At 42.8% G+C, this 17,421-nt stretch overlaps 1 protein-coding gene across 1 annotated transcript in view; it reads right to left on the bottom strand.

Moving 5' to 3' along the window:
• Nucleotides 1–17,421, bottom strand: part of DCP2 (decapping mRNA 2) — a 76,550-nt gene that overhangs the window by 35,773 nt on the left and 23,356 nt on the right. The window contains exons 2-5 of the mRNA XM_082243914.1: nt 14,015–14,161; nt 12,043–12,175; nt 6,277–6,375; nt 2,369–2,521 (exon numbers count right to left, since the gene is read on the bottom strand). Of these exons, the coding sequence (XP_082100040.1) occupies nt 2,369–2,521; nt 6,277–6,375; nt 12,043–12,175; nt 14,015–14,161 (532 nt within the window). The remainder of the gene's footprint in view (nt 1–2,368; nt 2,522–6,276; nt 6,376–12,042; nt 12,176–14,014; nt 14,162–17,421) is intronic.

The following is a 17,421-nucleotide window of genomic DNA, read 5'->3' as shown; positions in this document are numbered from 1 at the left end:
TGCGACACTGTACCCAAATAAAATTGATGTCCTTTATTTCCTCACAAATAGAGCTTTCTTTTGGTGGTATTTGATCACCTGTGCGATTTTTATTTTTTGCGCTATAAACAAAAGAGCGACAATTTTGAAGAAAAAAAAAAAACAATATTTTTCACATTCTGCTATATGACATTCTCAAAAAAAAAAAAAAAAAAAAATGCAAAAAGTGTATTTTGATTGGTTTGCGCAAAAGTTATCGCGTCTACTAACTACGGGAAAGATTGTCATTTTTATTGGTTTGTTTTTTTTACTAGTAATGGCGGCGATCTGCGATTTTGTTGCGGGACTGCAACATTGCGGCGGACAGATCGGACACCTAACTGACATTTTTGACACTTTTGGGGGGACCAGTGACATTACTACAGTAATCAGTGCTAAAAATATGCACTGATTCTAACTGTGGGGGGGGGGGGTGTGGCTTGTGAAATTACCATAGAGACATGTGATCCTATATAGAAGGATCACATGAGCTCTGTGATCATATCAGGGAGAAGAACAATCGGCTGTTGTAAACTTCTGTCCTTCTCTCAGCAGGGAGCGATCGCGGGTGTCAGGCGGCAATTGGAGCCGCCTGACCCGTGCATTGGCTTCCCCGCTGCCGAGTGAGGGCGGGAGCGCACCGCCAGCGGCGCGCGTTTGCCCCCTAGCTTCCCGCGTGTGACCGACGTAGGTCTACGTCGGTTTGCGCAGGAGAGCCACCCTGTCGCAGTAAAACTGCAGCAGGTGGTCGGGAAGTGGTTAGTAGAGGTCAATGGAGAAGCTATAGAAAAGCATGTAGTGCATGGTTGCCACGATTTGAGTTTTTTTTTTTACCAAAAAAAAGCATAAAAAAAATGCAAAACTCAAATCCGGGTAAAATTGCAAACAAAACGCACAGCAAAAAGCACTGCAGAAAGGTATCCAAAGCAAACTGCGTAGGTGTGAATGAAGCCTACAGTTACTGCTACTTGGCTTTCTGCAGTTTTCTAAGAAAACAACTGCTTTACAACAAGATAAGATAATGAGGTGAAAAAACAATAAAAGTTGTGACCTATGTTCTAAACCAAGGGTCCCTAACCCCCGAGCCATGGACCATTACCGACCTGTTGATGGGCGGGCCGTGCAGCGGGAAGTGAGCAGTGACCATGGTCCTGACAGGACTATCACAGACCGCAGTTGCTGCTCACCTTCTGTTGCGCCACTGGGCCTTTTCCAAGGTCTCCCGCCCCACTGCCAATGTCATACTATCAGCAGGGGGGGGGGGGGGGGGGGGACGACATCTGAGATCTGCTCTGGAGAGTGGGAGTCTCATATTAACAAGCGGTTAATCATCTGCTTGTTAACATAAGTTTTGGCCGCTCCAGCCTTTCATCCAAATCTCCAGCTCCAGAGACTCCGGAGAAGACACACGGCTGAAAACTGTCTCTACCCTGCCAAAGGTAGGACCTGTGCAGGGAAAGCAGACACTGAAATGGGGCACTGTGATGGGGCAATGAGGAAGGAAAGGGAAAGTGGGGCATGACTTCAAGGGGCACTGTGACAGAGGGACTGTGATTGCAAGGGGCACTGCGAAATAAAGGGGACTGAACTGTAAATGGGACATTGCAATTATTACAGTGAAGCCTCCATTACATCACAATACCCCTTTACAGTGCAGTCCCAGTTACATCACGGTACCCCCTTTACAGTGCATCCCCCATTACATCACAGTACTCCCTTTACAGTGCAGTCCCTGTTACATTACAGTGCCCCTTTACAGTGCAGCCCCCGTTAAATCACTATGCCCCTTTACAGTGCAGCCCCCGTTACATCACTATGCCCCTTTACAGTGCAGCCCCCGTTACATCACTATGCCCCTTTACAGTGCAGCCCCCGTTACATCACTATGCCCCTTTACAGTGCAGCCCCCGTTACATCACTATGCCCCTTTACAGTGCAGCCCCCGTTACATTATTGTAAAGGGGGAATGTATTGTAAAGGGGCACTGTGATGTGAAAGGGAATAGAGGAAAGTGTGGGACTGCTTTAAAAGGGGAAACTGATGTAAAGGGGGGACGGCTAACACTGTAAAGGGGGGCTGTGGAGTGAAGGGGGGCCAAGGATAGACTCCATGAATATCCAGTCAACACCCCCGGTCCCTGGAAAAATTGGCTGCCACAAAACTGGTCCCTGGTACCAAAAAGCTTGGGGACCACTGTTCTAAACCTATAAACAATATAATGATTTCCCGTCCCTATTTCCTAAGTTCTGTGCTAAGTTTCTGCACTTGATATCTCATCTTTTATCTATGTTTAGTATGTCAGTTTGTACAAGTCAATCTAATTGTTCTAAGTATGTATCAAGCAACTTACTCTTATTTCTCTCCTTGTTTTTGGGTTAAATTTCGTGACTTTTGGGACTCCAGGAATGATATACAAACGAGCCAACTGATCATTGATCTTCAGCTCAATATAATCAGTATTGCACATGCGATCTTTGATATCAAAGCCTGTCTCTTCAAGCACCTGAAACAGATTAGCATTTCATAAACATTCTGTCAGATGGAAAACAAATCATATTTATTCTATTGCATCAATCTTACAAGAACGAAATCTCAACCAAATACACAAATCCTAATTTGAACACATTTTTCTGCTACATTCCCCGTCTTCAAATCCTACCAAAATGTGATGCGCCAGAAATATAATAAAAAAGTGATGACTTTAAATACAATAAATCATATCCAGTTCATAAGGCACATAGCAATGTGTGTGCTTCCAATAAAGTGATATGAAGAGTGTCCCCGTATCCAATTGAAGAAAATCCAGTGATGAAAACAAGTTGTAAACACCAATTAGTGAATCCCTCCACCAGGTGAATTAGCCTCTCACCTTCCTAAAGGACCCAAACGGGCCAGCAATCACATGTATCATGGATCAGACTTCCAGGAAAGAGCCACACTGTATTGCACCTCGAGGGATCCCGGGACATATAAAAAACAGATGAAGAAATCTAGTGCTCTCTGCTTACTAATAAGGGTATGCTTTATTAGAGAAAGGCAGATCAACTCACATTTGTTGGGCACTCAGCCGTGCCTGCTGTATAAGCGATGTCAGCGATCTGTTACCAGAGAGAGACTCTGCGTCGACCACGCAGAGTCTAGGGGGACGGAGCGTGCGTGGCCGACGCAGAGTCTCTCTCTGGTAACAGATCGCTGACATCGCTTATACAGCAGGCAAGGCTGAGTGCCCAACAAATGTGAGTTGATCTGCCTTTCTCTAATAAAGCATACCCTTATTAGTAAGCAGAGAGCACTAGATTTCTTCATCTGTTTTTTATATGTCCCGGGATCCCTCGAGGTGCAATACAGTGTGGCTCTTTCCTGGAAGTCTGATCCATGATACATGTGATTGCTGGCCCGTTTGGGTCCTTTAGGAAGGTGAGAGGCTAATTCACCTGGTGGAGGGATTCACTAATTGGTGTTTACAACTTGTTTTCATCACTGGATTTTCTTCAATTGGATACGGGGACACTCTTCATATCACTTTATTGGAAGCACACACATTGCTATGTGCCTTATGAACTGGATATGATTTATTGTATTTAAAGTCATCACTTTTTTTATTATATTTCTGGCGCATCACATTTTGGTAGGATTTATAGTTTATTGTGATTTGTGAAACACGATTGGTGTATGCTGCCGGATACCACTTATATACTTTCACACACCTGATTTATGCACAGTGAATTGAGGTTGAGTTATTTTAATCACATATATTGGGTTTGCGCTGATAGTTTTTTTGTATTACATTCCCCGTCTTGTAGTGTACAACTGAATCCTCAGATTACACAGCTGTTCTAAAGCTCTAAAAAGGAAATTGTGTGATTATATTTTAACTTGTGTTGGCAGCTTAATAGCTGAAGATTGACTGGTTATTGTTATGGGTCAATCCTTCTAAAAACAACCTTCAGTCTGCACCAACTTTAAAAAAAAAAAAAATACTATTAAATTCAAGTTTTCTAAAAGCTTCCTTGCAGGGTTTCTTATTTCCATATTCTTTTCACTTGCAATGTGCCTATGAATGTGCTACAAAAGGAAAACCATGGCAACCCCTAGACGGGACGCAGACCTTCAAATCACAGTGAGTCGGCTGTTAGCCACCACACCGCCTTATGAGCGACTGCCATATTATTCTACTATTTGACTTTTACCTGCTGAATACTAGTACACTTTCCCAGCTTCATTGAGAAGCACATCTCCCTGTTGCTGCAGTGTCCATCCTAACTACACTACATGCGAGTTCATGCTCACCGCTCTCCCCTTGACTGTGTCACGGGTTTATCCACATGGTCATTTAATCTGCTATATCTTTATAATCCTAGATGAATACAGTGGTACCGTACTCCCCTTCCTTTTTTAGGGCTATAACATTTATGAGACTGCTGCTACTTCAAGGGGATGAATATCTTAGCATTGTCTTAAGTTGCCAAGAGGATATCGCTGTTCATAGCTAATCTCATAACCTGCATCCCCCATTAATAAGAAGCCAACGGTCTCTCAAACCTTTATAATTCTTGCTACTGGGCCCAGTGTGTATTGTTTTTATTTTAATAACGTTATGTGGTGTTAGGTGGAGGGTTGATATTTACAATGGAATTATTTTGTCTTTGAGTCCAATAAATTTGTTACATTTTTACTGCAAATCTTCTGGGGGGGGGGGGGGTCGCTCAATATCTGCTTCTTGGATGTCTCTATAGTTTTTTGATTTTTGGCTTTACTGGTATGTAGACCCACTCCGAATTCAGGAGAAACTGACGGATGCGTTATTCATCACACACAGGTTCCCCCTCCCTGGGGTGAGCCCCCCTCCTTCTTTCCTATTTGGAGGCTTTTACAGGTAAACAAATGCACATATAATAATATTTGAAGATATTTTTGCAATGGAGTATTCTGGTGACAGAGTCTCTTTAACAACTTGAGTACTGCCTTTAATACCCCTTCGTTGCCAGGGCATTTTTAATGCTGTGATAATTTGACTGACAATTACTTGGTCATGCAATAGGAACAGTAGGTCCAGATATGCCAAAGACATGTGGGAAAGGGGAGATGGACAGCAAGGAGGGGAAAAAAGGCATATCTGGAAGAAGGGGATTTAAATGTGCCTCTCAACTCAAACATTTCTAAAGAATCATTATGTAAAAAAAATGTCAAAATGTATTAATATATATATATATATATATATATATATATATATATATATTTTTTTTTTTTTTCCTTTCTTCTTCCCCTGATTGATATATATTATTTTTTTCATTCAATCATACAGGATCCGTGGCTATCTTTATTTTTTTAATCTAGTACTAATTAATGTTGTCTATCGCATATACTACCACTTCTTTTGCAGTCATGATTAAAGGGTAAGATTGACTTTGATCTTAACTTCGCAGACACACCCATATTTATATGAAGTGTCCTGGTGTTTTTCTGGCTCTTGGCTCTGTACCTCTTCCCCCCCATTGCTTTCCCCAGTAGTGTTCTCATACACTTTTGGGGAATTTGCTCTCTCTTCCCCCCCCCCCCCCCCGGATAACACAGTATATCACTCTCTCACTTTTCCTTAACTCCCCTCCCGCCCCCCCCCCCCTCCTTATATTTGTTACAATCTTAGGTTTATCCCTTTTGAGTGTTAAGCTACAATATATATGAATATGCCGACATTTTTTGATTAATTGATGAAAATATACCCCTTTCATTTGACAAATATTACATGCATTATCATTATCTTTCAAGGATGGATATCATGTTGTTTCTTTTGTATGTTCTAATTGATATGTTATTTACCTTTAGATTCAATATTTTTGTGTAACTTTATTGCAAAATAAAATTTGCTGGACCCCGATGAAGCATCTTCAGCGAAACGCGTATATCCAGCAATGTATTTATTCATGCAATGCCCTGGGACAACTGTACTCTAATGATCATTGTGATTATGTACATGCGTGTAATTTTAACATGATATGACTTTTTTGATATATATTTAATACATTTTGAAATTTTTTTACATAATGATTCTTTCGAAATTTTTCAGAGGCACATTTAAATGCCCTTCTTCCAGATATGCCTTTTTTCCCCTCCTTGCTGTCCATCTCCCCTTTCCCACATGTCTTTGGCATATCTTTTCGCTTGGAATAATGCTTTACACTGTAAGCCTGGTCCCTAATGTTTCAGGTGAGCTTAAGAAATACATTTGTGTAGAACTTATGGATGAGAGAAACGTACCTCTCTTGCAGCACAGTCATGCGGAGCCTCCTCTTTATTCACTTTCCCTTTAGGAAAGCCCCAGCCAGACTTTGCTAAATAACCCTGGACAAGCAGAACCTACAAAACCATAAATGCTTGTTAGTGAAAAAATACAGTTCAAAACCAAAAGTTCTTAGTTTGTGTTCACCACCGTTTTGAAACAAAGAATACTGCTTTGTCACATGCTTAGGGATGCGTCATTGACATCTGCATTTTGACCTGCCTGAAGCAAGTTTTGTAATCACATGGATTTGTAAAGGGAATGCAAAACCCATCTGAAGCAAACAAAAACCTGTCAACATAAGCCCTAAGTGGGTTGGCAGGGGGGAAGTAGGGGGAAGTGGTCTTTGCAGAGACATTGTTGTTTAAGACTTCAGCTCATTTATTTACTTTTAATACTGAAATTATACGATTTTTATGCTTGAGGCTTTTGGCAGTTTTGCCTTACAATCATATTTTTCTATGCATTTAAAAAAGAATGCAAAAAATGCTTTCTTTCCACTTTGACCAGGGATCATTTTAAAGTACCCAGAGTTAATGTAGATAAAAGGGCTCTTTCACACGGTCCGCCTCCGTAGGCGGATCCGTGTTGCTCAGCGGGGATCGATCCGCGATCCCCGCTGAGCCGGGCGGATGACAGCTCCGTCTCCGCTTGCAGAGCGGAGAGGGAGGTGTCTCAGCCCCCGCTGCCCTCTATGGGGGATCGGATGAGAGCGGACCGCTTGTCCGCTCTCATCAGATCCGATCCGATTACTGAACGGATGGAAAAATAGGGTTTCCATCCGTCCAGATTTCACGCACAGGATCGGATGCGGATGGCAGGTGGGAGTTTCATGGTCTCCGCTGACATCCGCTGCCCCATAGAGCTGTATGGAGGATCCGATCAGATCCGCCTAAAAAACTGACAGGCGGATCTGATCGGATCGCCCGTCTGAAAGAGCACTAAAGATTACATTTTCAAAAATTCTTGCGATTTTTTTCCTTTTTTAATTCTGTAAATTTTTTTAAATTCTAGAAACGTTTATGCAAAAATGTTTAAAAAAATAAATAAATATTTATAAATTAATGAAAATATAAATGAGAGGAGAGAGTGAGAGAAGGGGATTAAAGTGGTTCTAACAGCAAAATAATGTTTTACCTAAATGCATTCTATGAAATTAAGGTAATTGCACAGAGCAGGTAAGTATATCATGTATTTTTTCTTTAATTTAGGTTTACAAACACATCAATTGGGGCTAATAAATGTCAACTAGGGGGTAAAAACTGGATTTTTGTCTTACTGTAAAATCCTTTTCTCTGATGTTCATTGACTGAAAACTAATAGGGCAGTCCCAGAAGGTAAACTCCCCCTTCCTGCTCTAGGATCTCAGTTTTGCAACAAGCAGTGTCAGAAGAATGCATAACTCGACTCCACAGAGGGGTGGGTGCTGTGTCCGTCAATGAACATCAGAGAAAAGGATTTTACAGTAAGACTAAAGTCCAGTTTTCTCTTTAATTCATTGACTGACACAGCTTCATATCTTCATTAACAGATGGGACGTCCCAAAGCAGTATGAGGTGTTGGAAGAACACAGCAACAAACAAACATACTTCACAAATGCTAAATGTAGCCAACCAGATAAAACAGGAGCTCAATAAGGAAAACAACTTGAGTTCACCTGGCAAAAATTTACACCCTAAAAAATGACTAATCGTCTACAACAGCGGTCTGTAAACCTTGCAGCCAAAGGCGGCATCAACAGATGCCAACATATCTACCCAATAAAATTTTGTTAAAAGTGTGCACAGACGACCAGGTGGCCGCCTACAAACCTGCACCACTGATGCCAGATGCGCCTTAAGAGGAAAATGGAGGATCTTGACCTTTAATACAATAGGCCTGCACCACTGTCTGACTGATCCATCGAAAATGGTCACAGCAGACACGACCAGCCCCTTACGGGAACCATCCACAAGGATAACCAGGAAATCCATTTTTTTTGGAATGACTCAGTCGCCTGCCAGGTACACCCTGATTGCCTGAGCCACATCCAAAGAATGTAAGGCAATCTCTTTAGGATGCTTCGGCTTAGAACACAAGGAAAGCAACACAATGCTTTTATTTTAAATGGAAACCAGAGACGACCTTAGGAAGGAAACTGGCAGAGACGAAGCACCACTCCATCTCCATGAACCACCAAGTAAGGTGAACAACAAGATAGCTGCCAGCTCCGACATCCTCATTGCCGCAAAAGAAAAAGCCACCAAGAAGGCTACCTTCTGGGACAATGTAAGCAGAGGAATCTTGCGAATATTTTCCAATGGCGGTTGGCGGTGGGATCCCACGAAGACAACAGAGACTGTACTGGGGGAGCCAAGTGGTGAACCCCCTGAACAAAGAAAGCAAACCGCCAATGGCCGAACCTGGCCCTTGATGGTACCCGAGGTAAAGTGCTGCTGAACATCGTGTTGGAGGAAACCAACTCCGAATCACCGAAAAGGAGCGGGAGTGAGCCCTAGGGGATTCACATCTGCAAAGTATGCTCCTCAAAGATGATGGTAGCTGATTTACTAGCTTGCAGCAGTGTGGGAATCACCAATTCAGATAACCCTCTAGCCTGCAGCACCTGGCTTCGACAGCCAAGCAGTTAAAGCCAGCGACTATAAAGCAAGATGGAAGACTGGCCCTTGAGCCAGCAGATCACCTCTAAGAGGAAGTTACCAAGGAACATTAACAAATAACCGCAACCTGATCTGCGTACCAAGACTGGCAAAGCTAGTCTGGAGCCACTAGGATGGCCGTAATCCTTTCCGCCTCGAGCCTACGCAGGAGCTTTGGCAGAAATTCCAGAAAAGGGAAGCCATATTTCAGATGACACCGGCCCCAAAGAAGCCACCAATGCCTCGGTTGCAACAGCCAGAGGATCCCAAGACCGTGCCACAAACCCAAACACCTTCCTGTGGAGACGAGAGGCCAACAGGACCAACTCTGGAATTCCCCACCAGAGACACCACTAATGAAACACCTCCGAGGAGATCAGTAGTCTGGATTCTTCCAGAGGCCAGAACCCCTGAACACAATCTGTGTCAAAAACATGCCACCCCACTAGGACAGGCTGGAATCCATGGTGACCACCGTCCAGTACAAGGGAAGGAAGAGTCACCCTGTCAAAGCGCCAAAGAGTAAAGCCACTGAAGCAGGGACCTTCTCGTAGCCCTGCTCAACAGGATCAGATTACTTAAGAGACTATGGATTCTCATGTCACATAGCAAGAAACTATAGAACATGTCCCATGGGAGGAACACCCTGGCTAAAACCAAGTCCAGAACAGACCCTGATAGTTCAACTAGGTGGACAGAACCAAGGCCAATAACTAGAAATTAAATATTCAAACTCCCACAGAGTCTGCAAAGTAATCTCCCGGTTGTCAGTCAGAACAGTGCCCTGCCCTGCATCATCCAGGTAATCCAGTACTGCAATCCCCCACTGATGCAACAACGCCCACATAGGGGTCAACACTCGTGAAAGTCTGAGGGTCTGGGGCAATGCCCCTTGACAATGCTCCTTGCCCACGGCAAGAGGAGGAAGCGTGGATTACCGACATTATCATATAATGGAATATGATGGTAAGCCTTCTTAATATCGATAGAGGCCAGAAGATCCCCCTGAGGAAGGGATGCCACTACCGTGCGAATGGACTCCATTTGAAACATCTGTACCTGCACAAAGTGGTCAGAACTGTAGGTCCAAGATTGGCCGTACCAGAATAACCTTCCTAGGACCTGCGAACATGTTTGAAATAAAAGCCATGAAACAAACGTTTTGATTCTGAGACTTGAACAATGACCCCTTGTAGCAGCAAGTTTTGCACCGCCCCAAAGAGACCTTGCAGGCAGTCTGGGGATAAACGCTGGTTGGAAGGAGAGAACCGCACTAGAGTAGATCGAAAACTCGATCTTGTAGCCGGGCGGATCAAATCATGGACACACCTGTCTGATCAGGGAGGTCCACCGGTCCAGAGGAAGCAAAGACGTCCTCCCCCCACCCCAAACACGGGTAGGCAGAAGAGACCTTGTCGGCAGGTCTGGAAGGACCTGCTCTTGGCATACCAGACCTGGTCCACAAGTAACCTCCGGAGGCGGTCCTTCCAGGGAGACTCCGAATGGGCGATTCCCCCAAAGGGAAGATCACACAAGGCCCTCTAGACAGCCTGGGTCCACAGACCAGTAAATTTGCCATATCATGTGCTAAATGAGGGTGGGGGTTGATTGGGGCCAACAGACCCACCATGACTGTTTAGAGGGGCTGGCGGCAAGGAAGGGAACGCGGGGGTCCAACCATCCCAGGGAAGGGCCCACAACCTCCCCGAGGTACCACAAAAGGGGGGGGGGGGACACTACTTACCACACCTTGGAACCAGGCGGGCACGACTTTGGGCAGATCAACACTTCATCTTGGAATGGGGGGGGGGTGCTGCAGGCCAGAGGTACACTGCAACTCAGGCCGCGATTAGGTCATGTGCGTCCTCGCGATCTGTTTCACTCGCCAGCCAGCCCCTGTTCAGTGGGGCTATGTCGCGGCTGGCCTAGCGCGGAGCTGCAATCTGCACATGCTCGCTGGCCAGACTGGGGGAACCATAAGGATCTAGGATATACAGTGCGTCACACAGTCCGGCAGTTGATTGTAGTTCTCACTGGAACAGACTTGATTGTAGAAAGAAAACAACAAAAGAAAAAAAGTTCCGTTTAAAAAGGAAAAAATGCTAGGACCAAAGATCCCAGCAGGGAGCTAGGTCCTTATTCCTGATTAGGCAGGGAAAAAAAACTGAGATCCTAGGAAGCAGGAGTATACCACCTGGGCTTTGTTAACTTTTGTTAACCCTTTTCCACCTGGTGTCCTACTCCTAGGAGGAGCAGCATAACCCACCTGTCAATGAAGATGTGTCCATCAACGAACGAAAGAGAAATTTATTTTTTTTCTCCACTTCACAGGTAATGCTGCAGCTGGAATTAGGAGCAGATTACAGGACAAGTATCTCATCTGCAGAACTTCCACAAATATGCAATATACTGTACTTTCAGTGCTCAATGCAACAAGCTGTTCTATCAACAGTTGCTTGCAAAGTGGTGGAAATGGGTATCGTTTTACAAGTTAGGCATGGCCAGAAGGCTTAACCAAAGTTCTAAATGGCACAACCTGTCTATGGCCCATTTGTAAGGTAATAACTTGAACTACTTTTTCTCTAGTTTATAAAAAGGTTGTTGGAACTTTACATTCACGGGTACATAATAAAGCCCATCTCTAGACAAACTACAACTAAAAGGTCATAAATGTTTGGAGTAAGCCTGCCACAAACCTGGGCAACTTAAAACTATACAAAATAATAATAAAAAAAAGTAGAGCTTATCGCCTTTGAGAACTACATATCAGCAACTGATCTAAAGAAAGTCCAGTCTATGTAAACCTTGACTTTCCCCTCTAAAAGCTGTGCTTGGGTCTTGCCCACTCCTCCTTCAATTGCTCAATGAGGCCACACATGGGAGGGAAGGAGGCCAAATTGTAATTTTAGCAGAAAAGGTCAAGATTTATATAGAATTTTAGTTACAGGTATTTCTGGGTTAACTACATTTTTTTTACCAAGCAGTTTTCACAGAAGACAACCTCTGTGCATGCATCTTTTCAGGTTTAGAGGTGTTTCAAGAGTTACATCTAACAGAAAAATAAGAATTTATAATAATATCCAGGCTTATAAATAATCTACTTACATTTTCAAGGGTCTCATCAAGAATAATGGCACCATAGGTAGGAACTCCCATTTTGTACTCCTTCCATTCATCCAAGACCCTCTGAACATCTTCACCGTTAGGGAGTAAAAACGGGCAATGCTGAAATAGTGCACTTGTTGTAAAGGAAGAAAAACGCTTACCATTTAAATATTCAGATAAAGAGATAACCCCAAAGGGTACAAAGGGCTTCAGAACCCCATTCAGGTAGTAGGAATACATGAGATTTGGAATCGCAAGAAATTAGGTTATTAGATAAAAACATCTACTTGGGATGCCTACAAGGACATCTGGCTGCTTTTGCATCTCTGAAAAAGCAGTTTTTTTTTCCTCTTAACTTTATTGCAAGTGCACAAAGTTTACCTATTCAGGTCTCTGCACAGCAGAGATGTGCCCTGTGCTACAAAGACCTGCCGTGCCATTCAGTGTGCTTTGAAATAATGCAGCATGTCTACACTTTTATGCACTGACCCACACACCACACCAACGTTGTGGTGCTAACTGGGCACATTGTGAACAACTGTTGTCTATGTTTCATAGTGGTGACCGTTAATCAAGGACGATATAAAACGCAGGTAACCACAGTATGTATGAACAAGCTCTAAATCAGGAATGATTTCAAGCGATTTAGGACAGCTTAACCAGTCACACTTCAGATTTCTATGCTTGTAAATGTTGTTACTTTATCCCTACTTTTAGACACACTAGTAAGGTCTGTTTTTCAGATGCTATTGAGTGCAGGTCACAAATTCACTATTAAATGAAACTCCAGACAAAAAACTTTTTTTTTTTTTTCTTGTTTTAAATAGTGGGGAAATTTGAGACAACTTTCAGGGTTTATTGCTGTCTATGCCCCCATTGGTGAGATCTAGATTCATCATTTGTCACGGTGACCACTGTACCTGGAAAGGAAGTGACAACTGCCAAAGCTAGAACTTCAATTCACTTGGGGGAAATATCTGCTTTTTCTGTCGCAGGACTTTGAAGCTTCAACGAAAAATGATGGGCTGCATGCTACTTTAAAGAGACCATTTAATAAGTCATGGAAACTGTGTAGAGTCCATCTCCAACCACCCTATACTAACCTTTTGTGCTCCACCCTGCTGCTTCTTTTACACAATTGCTATTTCTACAGTGAACAGCAGCACTGACTGTTTAGAACATCCTCTGCCTGCAGATCAGTCTGCTTAGGAGTACTTTGAAGTCCATTTAACATTCTGCCATTTTACCCAGCCCTGAGAACAGGTGGATGTCCTCTCCTGGGAGATCCCCAACTTTGTTGTGAGCTGCAGAATACAGACCATTTGGGCTCAAGTAATGACTGTCCACATCTTGTCCATAGAGCTGCACGATTAATCGTTAAAAAATCACGATCTCGATGCATCCCCCTTCACGATCTTAAAACTGTATTTTAACTTGTAAGGAACATATGTCAGAAAAAGGCTTTGTCTTTAAGACGTTAAACTGCCCTCCTTTACAGACGGTTGTATTTCCATTGGCAGTCATTGTAAAGGTAGTGGTAGAGCAGGGCTGGACAAGTAGAGCTGCACGATTCTGGATAAAATGAGAATCCCGATTATTTTGCTTAGAATAAAGATCATGATTCTCGGCGTTACATCATCTTTTACATTATACAAAAAAAATTGGCCTAACTTTAGTGTTTTTTTTTTTTTGCTAATATTTCTATTGGAAGCTGGAAATGCAAAAGGCATTGCAAGGGAGCAACAGAGAGGAGATTAGAAGATGGTCAGACTTTAGGCTGCATTTGCATGCTGCAAATCCTAGTGGAAGGAAAATACATTGGTAAAAAAACGCCTGTGTGAATACAACCTTAAATAACAAGTACTTACATCCATAATATGCTGCAAGCAGTAATTTAAAAATTATGTGAAAGGATGTCTCTGTATTCCTTTTCTCATTAAAGCTAATGTCAAAGAATAAAAGGATATCTGCTTTAGCAAAGTCTCTTATCCCACACTGAGGCAATCCTGGAAAATTCTGCATGCAGAAGTCTAAGTAAAACCAATGGGCCAGTTCAATTTGAAAGCACACTCTGATTGCATTGTCTCTCTCTTCACTGGGAATGTGTAAAATAAATCGGCTGTGGAGAAAAACAAATATCATGTAAATACAGTTGAAAAATCAACATAATAATATAAACAACCAAACAAAACAGGAATCCTACAATGTCACACTATGTATCTGTAGGTGCCTTACATGGGCCAGGTAGCCATACATAATAGGGCTCCATATTTAGCACTAGCATTTTAAAGGGAATCTGACAAAAAAAAATACAACCATTTCCTTTATGTACAAAAAAGGTATACAAGACACAGTCTTGCTTATGGTGGATTGTAATGGCACTCACGTGAGACAGGTTTTTTTGTTTATAAAAATATAAAATGTTATTATACATCGTTAAAAAAAGGCGCCTAAGGCCCCGTTCACATCGGGGCGACGCTACTTCGCACCGCGACCTCCGAGGTCGTGGTGCGAGCAGTGCGCCGCGACCTCGGAGCGGCCGCCACGGACTTCATAGCATTGAAGTCTATGGCGGTCACCTCCTGGTCGCCCCAAAGAAGCTCCGGACCCTTTTTCTAAGTCGGAGCGACTTGTGTCGCTCCTATTAGAACGGGTCCGCAGCTTCCCTATGGGAGGCGACCTACGGCGACCTGTGAGGCGACCAGGTCGCCTTTACAGGTCGCCTCAGTGTGAACCGGGGCTAAGGCATCAAAACATAAAAGAAAAACACACAATAAAAAAAATGTGCTAACCGTATCCTTGTGGGAATTCTAATAGACAGCTTTGTAGGATCAATCCAATGATCAAGGTGTATGTGTCCTTTGCTGCTTTTTACAAATATTTAAAAAAAAAAAAAACAAACAACAACGGCTTCCAAATAAGAGCTATTCTTTTATGTATTACAGATATTTATATAGTACCAACCGTTTTACACTGCACTTTATAGATTATACATTCACATCAGTTTCTGCCCACAAAGAGCTTACAATCTTAGCTCTCATACAGTGCATCCGGAAAGTATTCACGGGACTTAACTTATTCCACATAAAATATGGAAAAAGTGATTTTCTTCAAAATTCAACATACAATACCTCATAAGGACAAAGTGAAAGAAGTGGGTTTGAAATGTTTGCAAATGTATTAAAAAAAAAAAAAAAAAAAAAAAAAAAAAAAAATCACATTTACATAAGAATTCACGGCCTTTGCCACGACACTCAAAATTGAGTTTAGGCGCATCCTGTTTCCACTGACCATCCATGAGAGGTTTCTACAACCTGACTGGAGTCCACCTGTGGTAAATACAGTTGATTGGACATGATCTGGAACGGGACACACCTGTCTATAAAAAGGTGCCACAGTTAACTGTGCATGTCAAGAGCACAAAGCAAGCCATGAAGTCTATGAAGCCAGGACTGTATCGAGGCACAGATATGGGGAAGGTACAGAAAAATGTTTGCAACATTGAAGGTCCTAATGAGCACATTGGCCTACATCATCCGTAAACAGAAGAAGTCTGGAACCACCAGGAAATAGTGAATAGATATCGGTTCCAAGGACAACCAGTCACAACTACATCCTTAATCGTATATGAGAAAGAAAAGAGGAAAAGCTAGAAAACTCCTGGGGACCTGTAACCCCAACAGGAACATTTCCGCACTCTTGTCCTGAATCATTGGATTTTAATTATAATATCCAAAGAGTAAAAGCATGACATATCAAAATATCAAGAAAAATGTAGTACAACCAATACAGTAGTGACTCATTTGCCTTCATATATTCGTTGTAGATACAACCTTCAATGTAAATATATGATCATTTGGTCCAACGCGTTTCGCAGAGCATTCTGCTCATTAGAATGCTTCCTCATGGACTGTATATGACATACAAAAACTGTTTCCAAAGGCTTATAAAGAAAAAAGAGAAAACATAGTAATAAGAATAATAAGAAAACATAGTATCCATGTATTCTATCAGTATTTTCATATTCTTTACGGTGTATTACAATAGTAAAGTGTGCTCACCAATAAGACTAACTGCTGGGGATGCCAGACGCCCAAACCATCTCGCGGTAAACATCGATAACTCGCCGATGGCCACAAACCCTCAGTGGCAAAACAGTCCACCAAGGGGGAGGGACCCTTGACGGGCACCGGACCACACCGGTAACTCACAGAGGGCAGATGTAACGACAAGGTGGGGACTGTGAATATATTCACTTTATAATCAAGAATAATACACATTGTGGTATCGGTTCCCATACTAAGAAGAGAAGAGAAGAGAGGAGAAGAGAAGAGAAGAGAAGAGAAGAGAAGAGAAGAGAAGAGAAGAGAAGAGAAGAGAAGAGAAGAGAAGAGAAGAGAAGAGAAGAAGAAAGGAGAGAAGAGAGGAGAAGAAGAGAGAAGAGAGGAGAAGAAGAAGAAGAAGAGAGAAGAGAGAAGAGAGGAGAAGAGAGAAGAAGAGAGAAGAAGAGAGAAGAAGAGAGAAGAAGAGAGGAGAAGAGAGAAGAGAGGAGAAGAGAGAAGAAGAGAGAAGAAGAGAGAAGAAGAGAGGAGAAGAGAGGAGAAGAGAAGAAGAGAGGAGAAGAGAAGAAGAGAGGAGAGGAGAAGAAGAGAGGAGAGGAGAAGAAGAGAGGAGAGGAGAAGAAGAGAGGAGAAGAAGAAGAGAGGAGAAGAAGAAGAGAGGAGAAGAAGAAGAGAGGAGAAGAAGAAGAGAGGAGAAGAAGAAGAGAGGAGAAGAAGAGAGGAGAAGAAGAAGAGAGGAGAAGAAGAGAGGAGAAGAAGAGAGGAGAAGAAGAGAGAAGAGAGGAGAAGAGAGAAGAGAGGAGAAGAAGAGAGGAGAAGAAGAGGGGAGAAGAAGAGAGAAGAGAGGAGAAGAAGAGGAAGAGAGAAGAAGAAGAGGGAAGAGGAAGAGAGAAGAGAGGAGAAGAGGAGAAGAGGAGAAGAGAAGAAGAGGAGAAGAGTAGAGAAGGGGGAGGAAGGGAAAAAGGGGTAAGGAGATGGGGAAAAAAAAGGGACAAAAAATGAATTCCATTGGTGTGTTCAACTAGTCTTATAATTGACAGAATTGCATTCAAAGGTTATGCCTATGTTGGTCTCTGCAGATCCCAGCAACCATCCAACCCCTTCCCAGATGCTAACAATATCAACCTTACTATGTGATGCAGATCTATTCATATCCCCCCCAAGCCCCCACACAAAATCTCCATTGGTATTCTGCTGAACAGCCGCAAAAAGAAGCATCATACCTAAATAAAGGGCAGCAAAACTCCTGCTGTGCCAAAAATTCAGAGAGAATTCTGTCCCATTCTCATTGTCCATGGATAGCAGGGCGCCGTGCATG

The sequence above is a fragment of the Pelophylax lessonae genome, assembly GCF_965119305.1.
Source record: "Pelophylax lessonae genome assembly, chromosome: 1".
Lineage (NCBI taxonomy): Eukaryota > Metazoa > Chordata > Amphibia > Anura > Ranidae > Pelophylax > Pelophylax lessonae.
The sequence above is the reverse complement of the archived record's forward strand: the minus strand, read 5'-3'. Positions and strand labels throughout refer to the sequence as shown.